The sequence below is a fragment of the Tupaia chinensis genome, unplaced genomic scaffold, assembly GCF_000334495.1.
Source record: "Tupaia chinensis unplaced genomic scaffold, TupChi_1.0 Scaffold000290_1, whole genome shotgun sequence".
In the NCBI taxonomy this organism is placed as follows: Eukaryota; Metazoa; Chordata; class Mammalia; order Scandentia; family Tupaiidae; genus Tupaia; species Tupaia belangeri.
Genome location: NW_006159775.1, coordinates 5,056,600 through 5,079,246, shown reverse-complemented (window position 1 = coordinate 5,079,246; position 22,647 = coordinate 5,056,600). Strand labels below are relative to the sequence as shown.

At 40.4% G+C, this 22,647-nt stretch overlaps 1 protein-coding gene across 1 annotated transcript in view; it reads right to left on the bottom strand.

Moving 5' to 3' along the window:
* The window catches only part of B4GALT6 (beta-1,4-galactosyltransferase 6), a 73,449-nt gene extending 51,129 nt beyond the window's left edge, over positions 1-22,320 (bottom strand). Inside the window, exons 1-2 of the mRNA XM_006150572.2 lie at positions 22,206-22,320; positions 4,397-4,513 (exon numbers count right to left, since the gene is read on the bottom strand). Of these exons, the coding sequence (XP_006150634.1) occupies positions 4,397-4,513; positions 22,206-22,320 (232 nt within the window). The remainder of the gene's footprint in view (positions 1-4,396; positions 4,514-22,205) is intronic.
* Between the last annotated feature and the right edge of the window lie 327 nt (positions 22,321-22,647).

Below are 22,647 nucleotides of genomic sequence, written 5' to 3'. Positions count from 1 at the left end.
AGAGAGAGAGAGAGAGAGAGAGAGTATGTGTTTCCCCATCACCCTGACCACCAGTCTGAATATCTCTTCCAACTGAAATCAATTTGTCTTTGGTTCCTAACATCTAATGAAGTGCCTGCAATATAGTAGGAACTCACTGTAAATAAAAACTTTGCAACTGATAATACAGCCAATAATGACTAAAGCTTTTAGAGACTACCGTGTAATTAATTCACAAAATCACTTTCTACAAAAGTGGCTGGGTGAGCAACATCCATCAGGTATAACTGCTGCATTCAAAGTCAGGAGTGTTGAAAGCTTATACATGATAGGTACATGGGAGAGATTCCCCCACAACTGCTTTAAATGGTAGACATTATTTCATCTAATAAATGGATGTAAACAAAATGAGTTCCGTGCCTCCTCCCTTTTTCTTTCCCTTCCAGAATCCTACCCAAAGGGCAACACAGAAGGAAAACTTCTAGACAGGTTCCATACTCTGCTTGCAATGGACCTTATCATTTAAGGGAAAGGAGAACAGGACGAGAGGACACCTCTACATGGTTTTACTCTTCCTATAAAAGGGCAGTTGGATGTAATGGCTATGTCACTGGACTCCCATGTAGTTGCCTGTGGTTCGAGTCCCAGATTTGGTGGCTTAAACTCACACCAGGCACATGTGCATGTGTGCCCAAGATCCCAAGAGGAGAGTGGAGGAGAAGGGATTGCAGCGTGGCCATCCCCTCTGGGGGGGTGGTGACTTCTCACTTTCTGTCTCTATGTCTCTGTTTTTCTAGCGAGCACACCTCTGTCTTTCTATAGCAAAAACCTCTCAAAAAAAAAAGGTAGTAGAAACTCAATGGTTTTTAGCCTTTTACCATTAGCTTGTCCTATCAGACTGACAGTGTCTGAGGGCCTCACGTTATGTATCCATCAAGTATGGAAATGTGCTGGGTTATTCCTTTTCTTTTTTCCTTCTCTCTTTTCCTTTTTTTTTTTTTTTCGTTCTTTTTATTTGCAATAGGCATGTGCACTCACCAGAGACAGAACGACAGGGAAAGTGAGAAAGCACCCCTCAGGTAGGACAGCCATACCACAATCCCTTCTCCTCCATTCTCCTCTTGGGATTTTTGGGCGTATGTGCTTTTGTGTGCATATGTGCACATGCATACACACACACACACACACACACACACACACACGCACACAGGCCTAGTGTGTTTTACAAGCCTCCAGGTCCAGGACTCAAACTGCACAGTCAATCATGTGGGATCCAGCCACCCAAACACCATGCCACCTGCTGGGTCAACGCTGGGTTAGCTCTAACGACCCTAGTAGCTGTAACATTACATGATCCTTATCATCTGCTTTAGGAACTATTCACTGAATACATCTTTTCTTAATATGACTGGCTCTGTAGGTTCAAAGGAAGGCATCACTTGATTATGAGTTACTCGATTTCTTTACAAAACATGTTATCTATTTATATTTGATGCTGCATAAAGTCAGGGATGGGGTTAAAAGTTCTTTTTGAAGCCAAATGTATTTATAAATATATTATCACAACCTATTTAGCATTTAGTGTTAAATTTTAAATGAGCCACAATATATATCCACCAATTCCCCCGAAGGGTCAATTAGCTGTATGTGCACCTTACTGGCCATTTTCTCCTTTTCTTTCTTTCTTTGTTTTTTTGGGGGTTTTTTTTGGCAGATCACATCTATATAAGTCTGTCTAGAAATAACCAGCTGCCTTACAAATAACTATTTATGTTCCCATCTCTTCCAGAAACCTAGAAATTCTCACATAGAGAGAAGATGTTTTTAGTCCCTTGATTTTAGCCAAAAGGCTGAGAAACAATGAGAACGTTTTTCTGAATGCTGCATCTCCAATATTTAGTTAAACGTACTAGCTATAATTATTGTTCAGTCAATGTTGGCTAAACAAACATGGCAGACATGCCCAAGTGCCGACTCAAACTTCATTTCCCCATACCTCTGAGTTGATCAAACCCCACTTTCACTCAGGGCATCGGCACACCCAGCTCAAAGGCCATCTCCCAGTGCCATCGTGGGTGGCCATGCATTAAGTGCTGGTCAGGGAGACATACGAAGAAATTCTGTGTGGGATTTCCAGGAAGGTTCCTTAAAAGGGCACCCTATTTGTTCTCCCCTTTTCCTTTCACCCCTCTTACTGACCCAGGTACAAATATAAACACGGGCGCCCCAGTGGCCATCTTAGACATGAGTGTACAGTGAAGCCACATGATGGAGAAAGGTGTGCGACGCTTTCCTCCACAGCAGCCACAGATATCCGACCTCCAGACTGCTCTCACGTGAAGCAGGAAGCCTCACATGCGGAAGCCACTCCAGCCAGGTCTCCATTACAATCACCAACCTGCCAATGACGGTGAATGACTGTCCATAACTGAGAATGACTGTCATCTGTAAAGTCTTACCATCAGTAAAGGAACCAAATGGAAAGGTTTCAAAGGTTCAGCAAAGTAGGCAAACTAACGGAAGTAGGCATCGGTCGTTTGGTCTTTCTCGACACTATGACTCAGTGAGAGGGAAAGCATTTTCTTAGTTTGTTTGGCTTTTTTAGTTGCAGGGTGCTGGGGGGAAGTTGGTCTTGCTCAAGTAATTGTCTCTTCTGACCAAATTCAACATCCACATGGATAATACACCCCAGAGGTCAAAAACCTGATATACAGGAACAATAACTTAAAGGTGCTTATTTCTTTTTAGCTGAACAAGATTTCAGTGAACACTTTCAAAATCAACCTAGGCCATCATCACACATCCTAAAGAAGTAATGAAAATGTCTACACTACTCCCCAAATTGACCGCCTACTCAGAAGACCAATTAACCTAAAAGACCAGTGATTGAGACTTTTACTGTAACATTAAAATATCAACTATGCTGAGACCATCTTCCTTTAACGTTAAAAGAGTAAAAGAAACAAGTTTTGATCTGTGGCATCATAAATTAGGTAAACGACTAAAATTGATTTAATAAAAGCAGTTGTAACATTAAATTGAGAATATGTTAGAGCCTTGAATGTTTAGTCTAAAACTATTACCCACCTTAACATACATTTAAAAAAGAATACCAGAGCTTGGAGATGAATACTTCATATTAGGGCAGAGAGAGAAATTAGGAGAGGAGATTTCTAATGGTACAAAGAACTATTAACACAAATTAAATCGTTAACTGTTTAAAATGAGAATGTAGGGGTATAACAACTGTCAATCTCACTGTGGGAACACTTCGATGGGGTAGTGTTCTTCTACAAAAGTTACATCTATTACATCAATCCTACCATCATTACATCATTAATTTGGCCTAATTTGATTTTAACCTTAAATGATTCTAACAGACATTCCACTTCCAGATAACTTTTTTTTTTTTTTTTTTTTGCTATAAGGTACCTGCCCCAGCGGAAGAAGAATCAGGAGTAGAGAGGAATGTCTCCCCCAGAGGGTGGGAGGAACTGGCCATGCCACAATCCCTTCTATTCCATTTTCCTCTCAGGTTTTTGGCCCCCACACACACATGGCCAGGTGAGATTTTCAAGCCACTGGGTCTGGGACTTGAACCACAGAGTTAGTCATGTGGGATTCAGCTACCTTAACCTCCATGCCACCTGCTGATCCCACAGATAACATTTTAAAAAGATAAGAGCAGTCACCAATTTCCCATTTCATAAAATTTCTCCTTTAGTCCCTCAAAAAGGCCATAAAACGATTAATTTGCTATAATTAAAACAAAGTGGGCTAGCTAGTGGAACAGTGGTAATACAACTGGACCCACATGGGACAGTCCCAGGTCCACGTCCAGGGCCCTCTCAATACATACTGAGCATCGCATGCATGCCCATGACCCAGGCTATCTGAGATGGGGGGATGACTGGTAGACCCTGTGGAGAGTGCCTGTGTATGTGTCTCTGTCTGTCCCTCTCACTCTATCTTGCTTCTGGAAGAAATAGACTTTTCATTTAAAAAAAAAAAATGTTAAGAGCTAGCTAGAAAAAGCATTTTAGGGATTACCATGGGCATAAATAGAAACAGTAGGGCTCACTAAAATGAATAAAGTATTCTCTGTAAGATTAAGTTCTCTTAAACACAACAGGTAAACTGAAAAACACATAGGCTGTTTTTTTGTATTTTGTTTATGTTTATAAGAACAAAGTACATCTTTGTACAAAACCCCATCACTTTTGTGAACTTTCCTTTAGACATCCTAAAATGCAACTATTCTGATGTACACTGTAAAATAACGACTAATGAGATTAGTAGGGATGCCTTCACCTTTAACGGGGAGTTACGTGGAGGAAAAAGCCAGAGGTCAGTTTTCCTGCTCTGTGACAACAGGAGCGAGAAGAGGTAGAGCGCACTAAGCAGGAGGCAGGCTTACCTGTGCCGTTGAGTGTACTGTTTTTATTTGTGTACAGCCTAATCATATGGCCTATGGTTTTCACGTTTTCTCTCAACATTATTCCACGAGCTTGTACCATAAAGAGATAAGTGTTGGCTGTAAGAGAAAAAGAGAGGATGACATGACTCCATAAGCTTTTCTTATTTAATATTCAAAATTATTGAAGTAACCAATAGACACCAACTTGCTCAATTCACATATCCAAATAGAAAAGAGAAATATCAAATGGCTACTTCCCACTATAAAAACATACCCCTTTATCTGTAAATGATTTTTACAAAATATATTTATAAATTTCAAAAGGGCATTTTGTTATAAGCATTCAATCTTATGGTTACAAGATTTATTTTCTCTAATTCTATATCAATTCCTTCAAGTAAAAAACTACACAAATACAAGGTTTTATTTCAACCTAATAGTAAATATTACCTTAAATCACTCTAATATCTTGCATGGATAAAGAGTTGGCAATGGATCCTGCAAATTCTCAGTGTGTTTGGGTAAAAAGGGTGATCAAGAATCTATGTCTGTTTTGGAAATTTCTCTTGAAAGTTTAGTTTCTTGAGTTTTTATACTCCCTTTCAATCACAATTTTTTTAAGAGAGTTTTTTGGGGTTTTTTGTTTGTTTTGTTTTGTTTTTTTAAGGGCACGGGTGTTTGCCAGAGAGACAGAAAGTGAGAAATCACCCCTGGAAGGGATAGCCATGCCATAATCCCTTCTTCTCCATTTTCCTCTTGGGATTTTGGACACTCATGCACATGTGCCCAGCGTGAGTTTTAGGCTGCTGTGACCAGGACTCCAACTGCAGTTGACTATGTGGGAGTCAAGCAGTGTAACCATTATGCCGTCTTCTGCTGGTCCCAACCACAAATCTACCTACCAGGATTGTAAAAGCAAAGGAAATAAAAATCAATGTGCATTTTAACAAGGATCAATTTAATTCTTTGTGATAAGTGCTTCAAAGATAGACCCATTTCTTCCACTCAGGGAAACCAGGAAACTGATAGCAATTACAAAACCCTCTGATGTTAGAGCTGCTGAGCTTCTACAGAGAGGCACAGAATCAGGTAGCAGGTCCTGGCCTGCCTTTGGGCAGCTCCCTGGATCTGTTCCCACATTCAAAGGCAGTGTTGGAGCCAGCAGATAGCATAATGGTTACATCACTGGACTCCCATATAGTGGATAGCGGTTCGATTCCTGGACTTGGCAGCTTAAAATTCATGCCGGGTGCTTGCGTGTATGTGTGTGTGTGCCCAAAATTCTGAGAGGAGAATGGAGGAGAAAGGATTGCGGCATGGCCATTCTCCCTGAGAAGGTGATTTCTCTCTCTCGCTCTCTATCTCTCTGTCTCTTTGGTAAGCACACACATCCTATAAGCAAAAATCTCTCTTAAAAATAAATAAATAAATAAATACAGACAGAGCTGTATACCAGGTGTTCTCTAAACACACAATCCAACATTCACAAAGTCCACTCAGATTCAAGACAGAGGCTCATGAGCCAAGAAACTACAAGTCTTGGTTAGCAACTCTTACTTTGAGATATGCTATTTTGGAACACAGTACTAAGACTCTCAATAAGATGAATGCTGAATAAAAAAATTTAAGAATGTCGATGATTTTTCTGGACTCCATTTCTCTGTGATGGTACAGAGAAGTAAGAGAACTGTAATATTTACCAGACTTCTTTCCATTTTTATATGAATTTGAATTCAAAGAACAAACAAATGCATTAAGAAAACTAGTAAGGAAATGGTAAAATAACACTTCTACTTTTGATCTATGAAAGAGATAAACAGAAATCAAGGTTTCACATGACCTATACCACAATCATTCTTAAGAGTATGTCTACATGCTTTCCAGAAAACAGACCTATAATTAGACTGAACGTGTTTAGGCCTGAATTTATTATACCTGATTACAAGCACCACCGGTTTGTATTACATTTTTGCGCTTGGATGGACCTTAAAAGTGTGAAGATAAGAGATGAAGAGAAGGAGGAATGGCCAACCAGAAATATGGAAAGATGTTCAATAAAAGCCAAAGTGACATGATCAATTCTGCCTAAACCAAGATCCGAAATTAACCAAAATGAGAAGGAGGTAAACAGCATCAAATGGACGACTAATACCAACTAGTTTATAGCCTCTTAATTTTTTCATTCTAATGTTATATGAAATTTGTTATCAGTGATATAACTATTTTACATTTGTTCTACAATAAACTGTAAAAAGAAGGCCTGCCACAGGGTAGGAGACGGAGCCAAGAGTAAAATGACACTGGCCTAAGCAAGTGAGGTCAGGCAAGCATAGTACATGTTTTACTGTGCTTTCTAGAAACAATTTTTTAACTTATGTAGTTTACAGTTATAGGTAACAAAACTACTAAGAAAAAAAATGGTTACTGAAAGTACCTGTAACAAAAGTGATTTTTTTATTATTACTTTTTTTTTTTTTTTTTTTGCTATCAGGTACATGTGCTCACCAGGGATGGAAGGAGAAGGGGAGAGAGAGAAAGAGAAAGAAAAGAGAAAGAGAGAGAGAAAGCAAGCCATCAGGTTCAGGATTGAGTCCAGCACCTGAACCACCACGCCACCTGCTGGCCCCAACAAAAGTGATTTCTGTACCAAAAGACTGTGTTTACCATTCCTTAGATGAATAGAGAAACAGAAACAATAAAACTAGACACCAAATTCTCCAAGTAGAAAATCTATTAGTTTATTTTAGATCATTTACAGCTCATTGAGTGACATTCTTTATGTTAATGGTCCTTATGGGTTTAATCCCTAAAGATCAAAGCCCATTAGGGAATGACACTATGTTTAGAGTGGCTGTTAACAGGAATAAAGAGATGTGTCCAAGTGCTGCAAGATACACTAAAACCACCAAGAGAAATGAGCACCTGATTCCAAACATCATAAAACTGTATTAGTCCACACTCAAAGAACTCAATACTTGCTAATTATCATTCATATAAGATGTAAACTCTTCTTTGACAAGTCTTTAGTTGGAGGAAACCCTTGTCTAAAATTCCTATTTCCATTTATAAGAAACATTTCAGAAAACAAATAGGAAAATCTAGCACTGCTTAATTAAAACCATGTCCACGTGTTCTCTAATTTAGTTCATTTTCTATTTGCTTCTATACTGTGAGACATAAATCTAATGTATTTATCAGTTCTGCTTCCTAGGAGAAATAAACTATGTCACCTTAAAAAAAAAAAAAAAAAACAGAAATCAACAGTTTATGAAAGCGTCAAAGCATTCTACACTGGGTTTGTGAGGAAGGAGATTTTATGAATTTGCTTTGTTCTCCACTTAAGAGAATTAAGGAATCTATCTACTATAAGATTTTCTTTCTCTGCATCTTTTCACATCCAGCTTTGTTCATTGAAAGTCCTATAAGTACTCAAAGCCAGGAGAATGTGCCGGTCTACAAGATCCAGAATGTTTCCAGAACCTTGAAGAACTCCAGCAGAACTCTCTGATCCTGATATCCCTGTTCCTAACTGCTGTGACACACTGCTACAATTTCAGGTCTTTTAGCATCAGTGAAGAGCTGATGTTGAATGGGAGATGATGTTGCTACCACAATCTGGCGGCTATAAATGCAGGGAGTGGAGCTAAGAAAGAGGACCTACAAATACAATGTGTGGAGGCAGTCACCAAAAGTAAAGCTCGAACCTGGAACTAACAGAGGAAAAATACCTAGAAAGGACATAAGAAGAAGAGGATCCGGTATATGGAAACACACCACAAATAAAAGGCACAGAACAAAAGGGCCCAAGATGAATTCATCTCAGCCTGAATGAACTTCAAAAGCTAATGGACTAAAGACAACAGGAGGTCAACCATGTCAAATGCAGCAGAGGCCAAGGAGAAAGATTTATAACTAAGAACTCAAATTTAAAAACGAATATACAAGATATACCCTTTGCCAGGCACCGTTAGACTGGCTTTACATACTCACACTAGCCTATTTAATCCTCACAAACAACTGCAAACAGTAGGTACTGACTTTTTGTTGTTTTTGCTTTTATAGGGACACATGCATTCGCCAAAGAAAGGAAGTTGGGTGATAATAAACACCCAGGAGGGATGGTATTGCCACAATCCCATCTCTTCCATCCTCCTCTTGGGATTCGGGGCAGGCACACACACACATGGCCAGCATGTTTTCAAATCACCACCTCTGAACTCGAACAGTTCAGCTGGCCATGTAGGATCCTGCTGCCCCAACCATCATGCCACTGGCTGGCCTCAACAGGTAATAACATTATTCCCATTTCACAATAAAGAAATTGAGACATGGGGTTAAGTAGTTTGCCCAAGGTCATGGTTATCAACAAGTGGGTGAAGCTCAAGTTCAAACCCAGCAGTCTGGCTCTAGTGAACTAGCTCTTCAGCATCACACCCTTTAGCTTCTGAAAAATGCTAGTTGGTGCCCAGGAGACGGCGAAATGGTTATGTCGCTAAACTCCCTTGACCTCATTCAAGTCCAGGATCCGGTGATTTAAAACTCATGCTGGGCACATGTGTGTATTTACCCAAAACCCTGAAAGAAGAATAGAAGAAAAGGGATTGCGGCATGGCCATCCCTGTTGTGGGGAGATTTTTCACTTTCTATCTCCTTTCTGTCTCTCTGGTGAGCGTTTGTGCCCTATAGCAAAAATCTCTCTTAAAAAAAAAAATGCTAGTGGGAAGTCACTGTCAATCTTCAATAAAATTATTTTAGGAAAGCAAGGGAAAATGGTGGAAATTTCAGTAAGTAAATAAGAGCCGTAAGTTTCAGAAAAGGAGAGTAAACTCAGCAATTAGCAAAGCCAAGGGAAGGTGTTTTGGAAAAGGGATCTGGGCATGACTTTGACCTGAATTAAAGAAACCAGAGGAAAAAGTAAATAATTTAAGGCACTAAAAGTAGCATGAGGAAGGAATGTTTTCATGGTGGGACGGTATACAGCAGAGGCTCTGAGGGACAGAGGCGCAGGGTGTATCCAGGGAATGACACTCCAACTGGGGTAGTGTTTAGTAGTAAGGGCAAGTTAGTTGGGAAGGTATAACTGGGTGGACAGGATGGGAAGGATAAACCAGCTTTCCAATAGTGCAAGGGGGAGAACTGCAAGGGGGAGAGGACTACAGGTCACTGTGAACAGGAGGTGAAACAGCAAAGGTAAGAAAGCACCAGAAATGGGAGCTCTGGAGAGGGGCCAGGGAGAGCCAGTCTCAGCTAATGTGGACACCCAGGTATGGCCGGGCAGGATGCAGATGGAAGACAAGGACCAAACTTCTCAGTGGTCACCAAAAGGGATGTCAGTGGGGAATAAAGTGGAGTGGGAACATGCAGAATTGAGAATTAACTGCAACAATCTTCCAGGGATGTAGGAAGTTGGAGGACATATGTATCTAAAGAGAAGAAAATGAATTAATTACTGAGTACCAGTTTTGGTCAGGTACTGAGCTAAAGATCACATATAAATATATGTAAATATACTTAGTACTTGTAATCACCTGTAGCAAGTTGAATGGGGACCCCCAAAAAGATATCCTAACTGCAACAATCTGTGAATGCTATCTATTTAGAAAGAAGTTGTTATGGATCTATTAAGGATCTTGAGATGAGATCATCCTGGATTGTCTGGGTGGGCCCTAAATCCAATGGCAAGTTCTCGTATAAGAAAGAGGGAGATTCTACACACACACACACACACACACACATAACAAACCTATTTATCGATATAGCAAAGGTAAGAAAGCACCAGAAATGGGAGCTCTGGAGAGGGGCCAGGGAGAGCCAGTCTCAGCTAATGTGGACACCCAGGTATGGCCGGGCAGGATGCAGATGGAAGACAAGGACCAAACTTCTCAGTGGTCACCAAAAGGGATGTCAGTGGGGAATAAAGTGGAGTGGGAACATGCAGAATTGAGAATTAACTGCAACAATCTTCCAGGGATGTAGGAAGTTGGAGGACATATGTATCTAAAGAGAAGAAAATGAATTAATTACTGAGTACCAGTTTTGGTCAGGTACTGAGCTAAAGATCACATATAAATATATGTAAATATACTTAGTACTTGTAATCACCTGTAGCAAGTTGAATGGGGACCCCCAAAAAGATATCCTAACTGCAACAATCTGTGAATGCTATCTATTTAGAAAGAAGTTGTTATGGATCTATTAAGGATCTTGAGATGAGATCATCCTGGATTGTCTGGGTGGGCCCTAAATCCAATGGCAAGTTCTCGTATAAGAAAGAGGGAGATTCTACACACACACACACACACACACACACACAGAGGCAATGTGAAGACGGGGCAGAACCTGGAGTGACATGGAAGAGGTGGAAAAGGCAAAGATAGATTCTCCAAGAGCCTCCACAAAGTGTGTCCTGCCAATACCTTATTCTAAAATTTTGGCCTCCAGACTGTGAGAAAATAAAGCTCTGTTTTAAACCACTCAGTGTACAGTAATGTGTTATGGCAGCCCTAGGAAACTAATGCACCACCACTCCGGGTAAGTGCACTTCCCTCTCTCTTGTAAAATCAGAAAACAAACTGAGAGGCAAGTTACAAAGACAAAATCAAACACTCAGGATTCAAGCTCAGATCTGAATGACGGAGGGGCAGTGATTCGGAAGACACTGTGGTTCAAAGTTATAGAGGAGAGGGAAGGACAAGGAAAAAACCTTCAATGTAAAAAGTTACATTGAAGTGACAATATGGGGGATAAACCAAATTCCAATTAATCCAAGAAGGAAGGAGAAACCAGAAAGACACTTAAAAGTTACAAGAAAGAAAATACTTCCCCATGTTATCTGTAGAACATATATGGAAGAAAGAAACAGGAGGGAAAAAACAAAGCTTCTATCTTCTCTTTGAAATTAACTACAGATATCTGACTCAAGTATCTCTGAATTTCTAAGAATTCACAAAATCTTCTAAATATTGGTTTCAGATGCCTAAGTTACCATCTTTCTACATATAGCCCCTTGGTCAATAAATGCCACCAAAATCATGCATCCATGCTGGTGAAGGAGAACATTATATCCAATAATAAAGGTGTAAATACCAGGATTATACCAGCCTACATATGAAACACTATGCACATATTCTGCCTAGGATTAAAGTATTACTTGGATTTAAAAAAATAATAATAACAAACGCCAAGGATCTACTAGGCGGTTAAACAATTCCCCTTATGTCAAAGAACTAGTTAAACCGAGAACCTTACCACAGTGATGATAATTCAGCACCAGGTATGGGCTCAAGAAACAGTGTAGTGCAAAGAGTTCCCAGCCTATAAAATCCTTTACCTACCTACCTTCTCTCCTTCCTTCCTCCCTCCCTTCTTTCCTTTCTTTTTTTACAAGAGACAAATTTTTGCTATAGAGAGCATGCACTTGCCAGAGAGAGAGAGAGACACTGACAGAAAGCAAGAAATCACCCCCTAGGGAGTTGGTTACACTGTAGTCCCTTCTCTATTCTCTTGGAATTTTGGGAGCACACACACACACACACACACACACACACACAGTGTGAGTTTTAAGTCACTAGGTCTAGTTGACTTGAACCACAGTCAACTACGTGGGAGTCCACCAACGTAACCATTATGCCATCTGCTGGTCCCCCTTTACTCTAAGTCTGTGTTCAGAGTTCTACTGAATCAACCAACAATGGATGCAGAATTACATACAATACAGATCTGTATTAGATCTTAGCCAACAGCTCAAGCTTTGCTGATATAAACACTAAAAATTAGCAAGAAATTCTTTACAACAGGTTTTTTTTTTTTTTCCCACTCCCACTCTGCAGTTAGTTTTAAATTATTTTTGGAAACTGAATTTGAATCCTGATCAAATTTAAATATCTTTAAATAAAAATGGACTTTTCCAACAGTCTTAAGATGTTTGAGGCAGAAACATGTTTACCCACAGACACTAAGTGCCTACACTTCCTATGCAATGTCAGGGGTAAGGAGCCAGGTGGGTTCCTCTGAAGAGGCACAAATTGCCTAAAATACCAGAAAGACTTGAGCAACAACCACAGTGCCAGGCTAAACTGATGATCGATGTAGTCGATAATTCAGAAAATAGACTCTAGTCCCATGAACACATTAACAAAAATTGCTATCAGCTCTGTCATGTGTTAATTCATTATACGATTCACTTAAAGTAAATACATACAAGTAGCTTCTTTAGAGCTTGACAGGAACCTAAGAGAGTTATGAACCACTTAAGGGAAAAGTAGGATCAGTTGGAAATGAGGAAACCAGGGAAGGAAAAATGCAGGCAATTAAAGCAATTTTAAAAATTGAATCAGGAAACTCACTTAATGATATTTTTAAACTAAAAGATCAAACCATGAATAAACATGCCCAGGAAACTAAAATTGCTGAAAATTGGTAGTTTCAGAATATACAAGGTGAACTCAAAATAAATCTCTACCCACTTCGGAACTCTATCAAAGTAAGAAAAATTAAAAGAACTATGTGATCTATACATTTCAAAACCATCCCCCAATTTCCTTGTGTTTTCACATAAATTAAATTACCTTTTGCAATTTTAACTTACTTATCCATGAAAGGAAAATGACTCAAAAGCAAGCAGAGAACACTGGGTAGAAAATGAATTTCAAGGACTTCCAAAGCTACAACATATTTTCAAATCAGGAAACATGACATCCATGTAATTTTCTACCTTCAGTCTCTTGATTCAAATGAAAATGAAGTCCTAATTCCCTTGCTATGACTTAAACTGGAAACTGCATTATAATTACAAGTCATAATTTCTGAGCAATTAACTTAATTATCAGGAAGGCAATATATGAAACATGGTTTCAGTAAAACCATATTAATACTAGCAACCCTCAAATACATAAAAAAAAAAAAAAAAGGCCATAATATTTTAATCAGGATATCACAGGGCTGACCTGTAGTTAAAGGAGCCGGATCTCACATGGCTACCAAGAGGTTAAAAGCCCATCCCCCGTGTCTAGAAAAACATGCGTGTGTGTACGTGTACCCCAAAATCCTAGTTGGATGGGAAAATGGGGAAGAGATTGCAGTGTGACTAAGTCCCATCAGGGACTCCCTTTCCCTTTCCTTCTGGCCAGTGCATACACCCTCTGGCAAAAAAAGACAATGTTAAGGCAACAAACCTCATATAACTACTTAAAGATAGTACTATAAAGATGTTACTAAAAGAGTTTTCTAGCCAAATGCTAAGACATGTTTCGATATTGTTTCCATTGAATGCACTATGCTCTAGTAACTGATACCGATCTTGTTAAGTGCATTACAATGTACCTTTTTAAAAACACTAAATAACAAATTGAGGATGACCTATCACCCATGTGCCTGGTCACTGATGACTTATATAGGACCACGTGATACTGCTTGTCTTAAACAACATCTGGAGGGAAAAATTCTTCACCATGACGGTCATCACTATCATCAGTAAAACATGGTGCTGTAAGCTAACCTGCTTTTCGAAAAGTAAGGTAAGTTCTACAAGAGAACTAATCATATATAATGATCAACTTTAAAAAGTAATCCTATGTAGCACTTCATTTTTCCTCCCATCATTTGGGATGTCTATCAGAAATATAGTTCCCAGGCTGCAGAATTACCTGAACTATGCATTAAAAATGAATCAGAATCAGAATTTCTGATAAGCTTATGAAAGTAGACAATCTTAGTAAGTCTTAGGCACATTCATATTTGAAAATAATTATTATAGTAATCCTCTAAACATAATAACAAGTGTAACAAGCAAAACAGGAGAATGTTTCCAAGTCAGTTTATCTCACATTAAATACATCTTGTTTTTAAACCTTTCTATTGTAGGCATGATTCATTCAGACATAGAAAAAAACGATGATTTGGTGGTCTAAAAGGCTTAACAACTCAAGTATTAACTATGAAAACAAAAACACCAGCACAAAGCTGTATTTCTTACACTCTGGGGCAAAACTTAATTACCAATTTAAGATCTAAAATTACTAAATGCATTTTCCTAAACATTTTGTTGTGCCTCCTAACCAAAAAATGTAATTGCTGACATAAACTATCTAACGTTCCTATTAGCTAACTTTCCTATTTCGACAGAAGAGGATTTTGTTGTACCTTAAACCAAATTCAGCCCAATTCTGCTTTGACCAAAAATAAGTAGGCCCCAAAGCAGTCTAGCTATGAAACATAACAAATCAAACTGGCCCAATACAGGGTGCATATGCTTTAGAAAATTAAAACTGGGATGCTACCAGAAATTCTACAGTAAATTCAAGGTATGAGATAAAAACATCTAGTTATAATTGGAGTAAATACTTTATTTTCCAAAGGCATATTAATGGCATTGTATTCTCAAAAAACTTTCTTTCAACCTTCAATTGCCCTGATCTTCAACTTGAATCACAATATTGCTGGTACATTATTCTCTTTGCTACTGTCCAGACAAAAGGCAGAAATGGAAAGAAAAGGTCTTTTAAATATTAAGTTGCTGTGTCCTCCAAGAATTAAAAAGAAAACAGATTCAAAAGGGAAAATGGAAAAGGAGGGAGGAGCTAAGTGCAGGCTCAGTGATGACAAAAGTCAGCTTGGTCCCAGACAGCCAGGAAAATGGGCTAGAGGAAAACACTGGAAACTCACAGAGCCTGAGAAACTCCCCCACATGTGACCTAGGACACCCAAGCTCCAAAATAGCACTCTGCAATGTACCCCCTCCTGTCCTTCTCACCTCAGCCTCCCCACCCACCTCCATATTTCTACTTAAGAAAAACATGAAAGGCAAGCTTAAAATGGGAAAGAAGGGGACCAGCAGATGGCATAATGGCTACATCACTGGACTCCCATGTAGTCAACCATGGCTCGAGTCCCGGACCCAGCGGCTTAAACTCACACCAGGCACATGTGCGTGTGTGCCCAAGATTCCAAGAGGAGAATGGAGAAGAAGGGGTTGCGGTGTGGCCATCCCCCATGGGGGGTGATTTCTCACTTTCTGTCTCTCTGTTTCTCTCTGTCTTTCTGGTGAGCACATGTGCCCTATAGAAAAAGGGAAAGAAGTCACAAAAGCCAGTGTGGATGGAGTGGAGACAGGTGCAGGACCAGGTCTGAGCCTTTGTAGGGTAGGACAGCTTGCTGCAGAGTCCAAATGCTGACCGTAAACACAGTACAGAGCTAAAGAGTATAAGGGAACATTAGGTCTGTCCAGTCTCCTGAACAAAGCACCCTCTCCAGCCTTGATAGTGGTCATCCACCCTCATTTACACATTTTTTTTTAGGGGCACTTACAAAGCCACTTATTTCACTGACGGCAGCAAAGTGAGAATGTCAGCTATGACTTTTTTCTTTACTATATGCCTAACTGCTAATTAAAGCTATTTAAAAAGTTTAATCCCTCTTGTATATGGTACACTTTCAAACTAACGGAGGGAGAGCTTATATTTCTCCCACATCTCCCATTTCCCAGGGCAAAAATGGTCAGTTCCTTCAACTCGAGCACAGTAGAAAGAGTCAAATATCCCAAAGTGTATACCAGCTGCTCTCCCACTTACAATGGGGTCACAGCCCCATAACCTATCACAAATTAAAGTATCTTAAGTAAAAAAAAATAATAATATTACTAATATTACTAACCTGTGGAACAGGAGAGCTTAGCCTAGTCTACCTTAAATGTGCTTGGAACACTGACATTAGCTGATAGTCAGGCAAAAATCATCTAACACAAAACCTGCTTTCTAAGAGTGTTAAATATCTCACACAACTTACTGAATACTGTACCGAAAGTGAACAACAGAATGGCTGTCTGGGTACTCAAAACTCGGTATTGACTGAGAGCACATCGCCTTTACATCACTGTAGAGTCAAAAACATCATCAAGCTGTTTTAAACTGGAGACTATCTATATTTCAGCTCTCACAATTATTTCAGGTCTTCCAATGATGATGTTTAAGACTTCAGACAAAGTGACAAACCTTTTAGACCCTGTCATTCTTTTTTCTTTCTTCCCAAACAAGACTAGCCCTACTGACAGCAGAGTTGCAGGTGTGGCAGGGAAGGTTCTAGTGCTTAGGTAAGTAGATGAAGCTGTGGGTTACTCTTGAGACTTTTCTCTGGGGGCCTCTTCTAGCGTCGGCTCCAGATGTGGCCATGGGCCCTTAACCAGAGGAGCAAGGGCAGAGCCCGAGAGAGGAGCAGCCACAGCTGGAACCACCAGAGCATGATGCCTAGAAGCACAAGTGCCCTGAGAAATAGGCTTTTTATAGGATAGGTTAGGAAACTAACCACCGTATATAACACTGCTTGGAATGGAAAGTGCATTCTGTTCCCACCAAATTCCAAATGGTGTTTGGAATACCTACCATATTCTGAGACTACAAATCGAGGTTGAGAGTTTCTCTTTTAAAAGTACCCATAAACGTGGCTATTTTTATCTTGAATAAACATTTAAAGGCAGTCATGGTGAATACTGCTGCAAAATAAACACGCCACTACCTCATTCTGCCACATTGTTTAACAGACCTCAAATTTATTCATAAAGGACTAAGGTGGAGAATGACAGAATCGCCAGATTTCAATGAGTCAAATTTCCCTTGAAAACTAATTTCCATGAGGCAACGGGATTGGATTAATTTACGCTGAAACTACATATCCGCTTTACATATGCTACTCAACAGATAGGCAGTCTCTAAGAAGGCGAACCCATGCTATCGAGCTGGCACTGGACCTACTCACTGACTCTAACCAAGGCTGGGGAGTAGAAAGGCCAGCAAAAACCTCTTGGGATTGCCTTCGAACTGCAGTTGGACCTCATCCAAATCCTGACTTAACCCCCATGACTCCATGCTTAATTAAGAATAACATGGGTGAGTCACTTCCACTTGCAGGAGTGGATGTTTGGGGGAGGAAGAGATGACCACATTTCACCTACATGCTGAAGACACCCAAATCTGTCTCCTAGGTTCCAGGACCTTCTTACCATCTGCCTATCTACTGACAAATTCTTCCTGCATTTCTCACAGGCATCCCAACTCAATTTCTCTAAAATCAGTCACTTCATAGCATATGCCTTTTTTTTTTCCCCAAGAGTGTTTTGCCTTAAGGCACATGTGCTCCCCGGAGAGATAGAGGGGAAAAGTGATAGAGAGATAGAAGGTGAAAGTGATAAATCATAGGGGTGGGGGTGGGGGTAGGGGGGTGGCCATCTACAACCCCTTCTCCTGCACTCCTCTTGCTGGGATTTCCAGTATGCATGCACATGTGCCTGGTGTAATTTTCAAGCCACTGGGCTTGAGACTTGAGCCATGACTGGCCATGTAGGCAACATAAGTGCTATGCCTCCTGCTGGTCCCCACATATGCCTTTCTACAATCCCTATTAGTAGCTACCTAGTTGTCTAAGCTAAAATCTCAGCATCATCTGAAAGCTTCGCCCTTTACTTCAATCCCACTATTCACATCCTCTCAACTCTGTCCTAATACAACCACCAGCCTTAATCCCATTCTAACCTTCTGTTGCCGGAGTCATACTGCAATTAACTTCCTAGCTGGTCTCCCCTCCATATCTCCTCTTCATGCCTCTCTAATCCCTCCTTCACTCTGAAACAAAAGACTGCATCCTTCCCCTTTTTAATACTTCTAATTATTGCTGCTCTTCACAGAACAAAGTATGGGACACGTGGTGCCCAAAATCATGGCCCAAATCAGAGGAACCCTGAAAGAGCCATATAGATCAGCACTTGCCGATAAAAAAGGAACTCTGAACACAAAGCAGACAATAACCACTCAAAAACCCCCTCCAGCCTGGGCAGGAAGGTTAATGGGCTGCAGTAAGCTTCAGGTAACTATCTGCCTTCTGAACCAGGCCAGGGTGAAACCAGCCTGGTTCAGAGGGAGCTTGGAACAAGGACCTAAGCAACTCACCTCCCCCACACCCTGACCACCCACCAACACCATTCCCAGCAAGACACTACCCCCTAGAGGGCCAAGTAACAAAGCACTAAGGTAGGCAACTCTTCAGGGGCCCATAGGAATCCAGGCCAAAGTGGCCCAGCCAGATTCCTCCTCTGTCCCAAGAACACAGCCTGCTAGCACACCTAGGAGAGGCTGGGACATCTGGTGAGTCAAATGGGACTCCCTCACACCAGAAAGTTAAGAAATCTCCCCCAAGATATTACGCCATTGATTACAGGCTTGTCAATTTATTTTCCTAGACAGCTCTGATAAAATCATGTGACCCAGACCAGCTTCTCTCTGCCAGGAACTTTAGGGACATCAAGTGTCTGCATCAGGCTGGGCAGTGGAGTCCTGGAGACCTTTCCCAATTCTGCCCATTGGCCACCCCCTGCCCAAAGCAGTCGCCAGATGGAACTAGTCCATTTTCAGGAACATTGGTTCATGTGTCCCTCTCTGACAAGAACCCCCTTCATACATTTAGACAAAGCCTATCCATCCTCAATGGCTCACTCCAACTATAATATTTTGTCCTCAACAATCCTCACTCCCTACCGCACACTTTCCAAGGACTTGCTGCCGCTTCTTCATGAGACTCAACTCACTGAACAATGAACAGAAGAACTGGATCTTAGTGGTCTATTTTTCCATGCTTCGAACAAGTCTCGCTTCTCTCAGGTGCTTCGTTCAAATTTATTGAGTGAATTTATATGTCAGCTCATCTCCTCTGACATGACAATAAAAATGAAGTTATATTAGAAATTGTTTTTTATTAAATGGAATTCCATTCTCAATCCAGCCAGGTCCAACTCAGGAAAGAAACTATGCTCATGTTTTTGTAGTCCTATGCACAAAGGCAGATGGGAAATGGGAAATGAGAAACGATTCCAGACTCCTGTTCTACTGGGTGGATTCAGGGCCATTGTCCATGGACTTCACTTCCTACTGTGTGATGAGGGGAAAGCTGTCTGCTGTCCAGTATCCTTCAGTACTGAAGTTCACAATGTAAAGACTATTCCCATGTTTCCTACATGAGTTAGAAACTGCAAGGAAGATATTTCAAGTTACTTTTAAATAATGACCTTTGACTTTCATAGAACTCACAGTAGATTAAGCCCCCAAAACCCCCAGAAAAGGCTAAGCAAAATCATAAAACATTGGAAACTAAAGATTCTACTGTGTAGAGCCATGTGTTTTATCTGCTCAGAAGAGAGCGTGGGAAAGGAGGAGGAGCACAGGTGAAGGAAATCAAAGAAGAGTAATACAAGGCCTGCCTTGGAGAAGGCACAGAACAGACATCCATCTCTGGTCAGAAAAGGGAGGGAAGTACAATTGACCTTTATCAAACAGGTTGATGTGGCAGGATCAATGAGCTGTTCTTCAGAAGAAGAAAGGAGGAGGAAACATTTATTTAGGGCCAATAAAAAGTATTCCTACAACAGATATTTTAGCCATATGATGATTTACCCCAAGACAAAATTCAGGCTACAATATGAATTCTTTCAAGAAGAGTCGATGTACATCTCATGAAAACAAGTCAGAAGAACATAAGTGTTATGGAGCTACCTTAAAAATAAGAACTCTGTGATGAAACAGGAAGTCATCATAAAACATTTTGCTGCATACCTAAATATCAAGCTGTTTCGAGAACAAGCACTCATGCAACTGAATGTTGTACTATGAACTCAGTGAGGTACATTTTTCACAGGACAGCATTTTTACTTCAAAAAAAAAAAAGAAAGAGAGAGAGAGAGAGACAAGCTATAGTTATTTACGATGATGAACCTGACCTGTAGTTTCTCCAGAAAGAGCAAAATGAGTCTGATGCTTCCATAAAGACCAACAACACATGTTGCCAATGACAAAACTTGACCTTTCAAGCAAAATTTCGAATTATGGAAAACTGCTTTCCAATACTTAAAGATAGACTATATTTTAAAAAAGGAGTCTTTTCTGTTGTTGCGAAATGGTATAAGGTTTTGGAAACAGATCCAGCTTACATTCGTAGCACTTTGTAAGTTTTGGTTTTCACTTTTCTTATTGGGATTTAGTGACTTTTTTCAAATCACAAGACCTATACAGGTAATTTAAATCATATCAACATAATTGCTTGTAAGGCAACTGCCAAACTTGTTCTATCAGTGATAATCCTATAGTTGTTATTAAGAATTCAAATTAGAAAATGCATTAGTATTTCAATTAATTTTAAGAATCTATAGAAAATATTAATGCACTAACAAAGATAAATAAAAGCCGGAATTCTGATTTCCTATGGTTAGCTTTTTGAGTAACGTAACTTTAACATCCTACTCAAAACACCAAAACATCAAGAAAGTGGTTATCTAAGTGCAAAGAAACTTTTTCCTCCAAAATCTTTGAAAGTTAAGTGCCTTGAAAAATAACTCCACTCAAAGTTGTCCAACTTTTAAAGAGTTACACAAGCAAATAAAATTGCTATAGAATGAGGAGTTCATTTACAACAGTTCCAAAATGGCAAAGGATTTTAAGCAAAGCCTTTGCTGAATAGCTTGGCTAATATCAAACGAGCTATTACCTCTGTGACTCCTACTACACACTGCAAGGGGTGCTTTGTTTTTTGTTTTCTTTTAGCCTAAGGAAAAAACTCCATAAAAAGAAAATAGTGTTTAAATAGTTTTTCAAACTTCACCCCGAAACTTCTTTCGGGATATGTCAAGGTTGCAATTACTCTTCTCATGCATCATTACTTGATCTTACTTGCATTAAAAAATTTAACAAAGAAAAAGTCACATAGTCGTTTTAAGAACTACAATAGCCTGCCTGAGGCGTGCTTCTTCCTTCCCTGTAATTTATTACTATATTACACCCAAGACAATGCTGTTCATAATGCCACCTCAAAATTCTGCAGGTGTTTTCACTCTGAAAGAGGCATTACATTTTTTAGCTAACTCAGGAGAGACATGGCAATGGCTGGAAAGACCGCTGGTGTCTAACAGGGAATGACAGGTGATACATACTGCTACTAAGTAATTTAACTTGAAATATATCATAGTGAGGAAAAACTGAAGCATTTTGAAACAGGATGTATTTTAATATCCACATGAAATTCCTCTGTGTCATTTATTAGCCATGCCACATTGGCTCCTTTTCAACCAAAGGGGGTGAGGAATTAGGATGTTTAATAAAGAAGTGCATCTTGATCGAAAGGCAAAACAATGATAAAAATTTAAACTACTCCTAGCCTTACATAATTGTTATTTTAATCACTACTGTACCTTAGAAATCATCCTCACGGGGTAGCAGAGGCAATCTCCCCTCGAAGGCAAACCCAAGACGAAGCATGGTTTTTACAAGACAACTTTCCGCCTAAAAAATCCCTCAAGCATAGCACAAATATTCATTGACCCCATTCTAAAAAGAGTGACCTAGAACATGAGAATAGGTACATTCTTGAACTCAATCATGCTGCCTGCTGCTGGTTTCTCCTTTTTTTTTTTTTTACAACCAGATATTACAGCTAAGGGTGTTCGAATAAAACTAGGATTAAACACTGAGCGTAAGCTTAAAGACTTGATATTAACTGGATAAAGCAGTCGTACATACTCAGGAAAGCGACCAGGACATCCGGGCCATTGCATTTAATTTGGCAATGTTTATTTAAGTTACTCGAACGTGCATTAACACAAGTCAAAGACCAAAGCCATGCCCCGAAGCAGTTGGTTTGACAAGTCTAAAATAACAAGGTTTTAAAATGTTTTGTGCGGACCCCAGTTTAAAACAGCTTCTAAACCCCCAAAGTAACACCGTTAAGAGCCTGCGTTTCCTTCGTGGCGACCGTGGGAGTGAGGGTGTGTCTTGGTGCTTACCGATGCCCGGAGCCACATAGATGAAGTAGAGACAAGACGACGAGAGGGAGAAAAAGAAGATGAAGGCGAGGAGGGAGCGATTGGAGACCCGCATCATCCGCCGGAGCACAGACATCTTCCTCTTCCCCGCTGCAGCTCGGGCTGCGCTCTCAGGCCGGACTGGGGGCCACTGTCCAGGCCCTAAACTTCCATGAAGGTGCTAAGAACCCCGAGACTGCAGCGGGGTGCGTGCAGGGAGGTTCTGAGGTCAGGGCCCGAGGGGGAAGGAGGAAAGGGGAAGGAGCAGAATGAATGGGAACACGGCGAGCGGGGGAGGGCAGGCGCGAGAGGACGAGGGGAAGGGGTGGAGGGGGAAGAGGGGAAGCGGGGCGAGAAACCCAGGGGCTGGAGGGCCTGCGGAGGCCGAGGCCGCGCGTTTTAGCCGCCGGGCAGCGGCGGGAGG